The sequence below is a fragment of the Papio anubis genome, chromosome 12, assembly GCF_008728515.1.
Source record: "Papio anubis isolate 15944 chromosome 12, Panubis1.0, whole genome shotgun sequence".
NCBI lineage: Eukaryota > Metazoa > Chordata > Mammalia > Primates > Cercopithecidae > Papio > Papio anubis.
This window is the reverse complement of record NC_044987.1, coordinates 65,895,711-65,898,988: the sequence shown is the minus strand read 5'-3', so window position 1 is coordinate 65,898,988 and position 3,278 is coordinate 65,895,711. Positions and strand designations below refer to the sequence as shown.

Below are 3,278 nucleotides of genomic sequence, written 5' to 3'. Positions count from 1 at the left end.
TTACATGCATGAGCCACCACACCCGGCTAATTTTTGTGTTTTTAGTAGAGATGTGTTGGCCAGGCTGTTGGCCAGCATGTTGGCCAGGCTGGTCTCGAATTCCTGACCTCAGGTGATCCACCCGCCTCGGCCTCCCAAAGTGCTGGAATTACAGGCGTGAGCCACCGTGCCCGACCTGTATATATGTATGTACGTATATATGTATCTATCTATCTATCTGGACACTAGGCATTTTGGATTAGGCGCCCACCTATACCCGTATGGCTTCATCTTAACAAATTACATCTGCAATGACCCTATTTCCACATAAGGTCACATTCTGAGTTACAGCAGGTTAGGACTTAACACAGCTTTTTGGGGAGGGGAAGAATCACGAGGGAAGACACAATTCAACCCATAACAAGGAATAATTTTGACAGTCATTGCCAATTTGCAGATGTTAAGGCTCAAAAACAAACTACAATATTATTGTTCATTAACACACAAATGTGTAGGTATGTTTTTTCCCCTTAAAAAAACACACTGGTGTAATTAAAAACAATCCACTACTTTTCCCTTTAGCGCTGTAATTTTTTTAACTGGAATGATTACTTCAACAAAAGAAAAATTTCACTATCTGCGTTTCTTTTCCGGTCATCGTTATTATCCGTTTTACTATTACTACTGAAAATCACTGTGTTAAAAACGATGCGTACAGGTGTCAACCAGGCTAGCTATCCACTGCTGGACCGCGTAGGGCAGTCAGCGCAGGGCTCCGACCCCTCCGGGTGCCTTTCTCCTCAGACGCTCTCTTTCCCAGGAGGCTCCGCGGCGGAGCGTCCCATCGCCCTAAAAGCCACTGGCTGACGCAGCCAAAAAAAATAAAACTCGATGGCCCGCTTATCCCACACTAGGGGGCGCCTGCTTCTCCGGCCGCCACAGAGCGCTCTGGATGCCTGAAGCCCGCCCAGCTCGCCGCCTCTGGAAAAGCTCAACACCATTTCTCCGCCCTTCCCGAGATTGCCAACGAGGCAGGCTCTGATGCGCATGCGCAAACACGTTCGCCACGCTCGGAGCTAAGGCGCATGCGTCCCCTGAAATTGCCGCCACCCGGTCTACCTTCCAGTTTCCAGTTCCGGCCTCCAAGGGGCGGGCAGAAGCTGGAAACATGCGGCTGTCGGTCGCTGCAGCCATCTCCCATGGCCGCGTATATCGCCGTCTGGGCCTCGGTCCCGAGTCCCGCATCCATCTGTTGCGGAACTTGCTCACAGGGCTGGTGCGGCACGAACGCATCGAGGCACCATGGGCGCGTGTGGACGAGATGAGGGGCTACGCGGAGAAGGTGAGGAGCGGGGCCCTCTTGTCCACTCTGCGGGTCTAGTCTGAGGGGGCGGGGCCGGCTGCAAGTGGAAAGGGACTGGGACCAACCTGGTAAACCATTCCCCAAGTCTGAGTCTTCTAGGACCCTCAGCTGAACCCGCCCCTCCATCGCCTCTAATGGAAGACTGGTTAGGGCTGCGGAGTTAGAGATGGCGTAGATTGGAGATGCTTTGCTAGTGGAAAGAATGCATTGCAGTCCGGCATTAGAGAAATTAGATTGGCACCTTGTTTTCTTGCTCGGTTGGATCCGTGATGTTATGTCCTCACAGCTCATCGACTATGGGAAGCTGGGAGACACCAACGAACGAGCCATGCGCATGGCTGACTTCTGGCTCACAGTGAGTGCGTCCTATCGGCCTTCAGAATCCCACCCTTTACTCCCTAGGGGTGGGGGTTGGAAGAAGGAGAACTGTGCAGAATTAAGCTTGGGTACTCACTTATGGGCCAATGTTGTTAACTAAATTAGAAACTGTGTCTTAAGTTAGTTGAAGTCGATGTCAATATACCTCTGCACAACTGCCTATAAACGACTCCTTTGTGTAACATTGACTCTACCAGATTGGTGAGGGGTGGGGGAGGTCTTTCTATGTGTGGATGGACCTTATCTTTGGGAGTGGCCTAAAGTTAAATGCCTCTGCAGTTTTGCCTGACTCTTTTGTCTCTTGGATAATTCTCCCTCTAGGAGAAAGACTTGATCCCAAAGCTGTTTCAAGTTCTGGCCCCTCGATACAAAGATCAAAATGGGGGCTACACAAGAATGCTGCAGATCCCAAATCGGAGTTTGGATCGGGCCAAAATGGCAGTGATCGAGTATAAAGGGAACTGCCTCCCACCCCTGCCTCTGCCTCGCAGAGACAGCCACCTTACACTCCTAAACCAGCTGCTGCAGGGTTTGCGGCAGGACGTCAGCCAGAGCCAGGAAGCAAGCAACCACAGCTCCCACACAGGTCAAACACCAAGGATTTAACTGGATCTAAAGAGTCTGCAGCCCTTAATCAGTGCCCATGATCACAGGCCTTTGGAGCGCTTTTACTCTCTGAGAAGAACTGGAGCTAGAGATGTAAAATGGACAGTCTTAATGGGATTGAGAACCTTCTGGGAGCCAGATGACCCTCTCTTTGCACAATAGATAAAAGTCTTTATATGAATATATATAAGTTCATTTCTTTTTTCCCTCCTGTGGGATTTCTGGAGAATGAGAATTACCCAAATGCTCAGTCTACCTGGGATAGTAAATTCCTGGCTTATGCTTCTGGTCCTTAAATTTGGGTTATTTTTGGTTAGTGCAGTTCTGTTTTTCTTAATGCCAGTTTACATGGGAATGCATCCTGTAATTCCAAATGTTGCCAGAGGTGGTTTTGTTTTGACATCTGGTCTCCTAGAGACTGAGTGCTTGGGATTTCTTAGAGAAGATTACTTCCTGACAGGGGTAGGGGAGTGACAATCTGCAAGTGAAACTTCCTTAATCTTGTATCCTACGAACCTTCAGGGGATACTGCAATCATTCCTCTGTTTTGAGGCAGGATCACACATTACCTTCATGTGTTCCCTTCAGCCCCCTAAATGGGCCTGGGAGGAGAGGACCCAAGAACTCAGATGTTCTACCAGTTTGGCCAAAGGGGTGGAGACATTCAGCAGAGGATGTTGGTCTCCAGGATAAGCTCCTTCCTCTTGGTCGGGGGAAGGGGTAAGAAAGAGGGTCTATGCCTGAGAAGGATTAGGATATTAAACCTCCTAGGAATTTCCTGGAAATTTTTATTGTTGTCAAATCTGGCCTCTCTGGGAACCCAGAAAAGGGAAATCCGGCTTCAGAATGTGAGAAGCTGGGAACCCCTTTCTTGGCACAGCCAGGCTGCCGTTCCCTTGGGTTCAGAGGCTTTAGTATGGTGGTAGTTATGGAAAGACGGAAAGGAGCCATC

The 3,278-nt window shown here is 49.5% G+C and overlaps 1 protein-coding gene across 1 annotated transcript; it reads left to right on the top strand.

The window, feature by feature from the left end:
* Nucleotides 1–832: 832 nt before the first annotated feature.
* Nucleotides 833–2,608, top strand: MRPL17 (mitochondrial ribosomal protein L17). The gene is made up of 3 exons (XM_003910280.4): nucleotides 833–1,321; nucleotides 1,629–1,697; nucleotides 2,042–2,608. The coding sequence occupies exons 1-3, from the start codon at nucleotides 1,148–1,150 to the stop codon at nucleotides 2,324–2,326; spliced, it is 528 nt and encodes a 175-aa protein (XP_003910329.1). The 5' UTR covers nucleotides 833–1,147; the 3' UTR covers nucleotides 2,327–2,608.
* The last annotated feature ends 670 nt before the right edge of the window (nucleotides 2,609–3,278 follow it).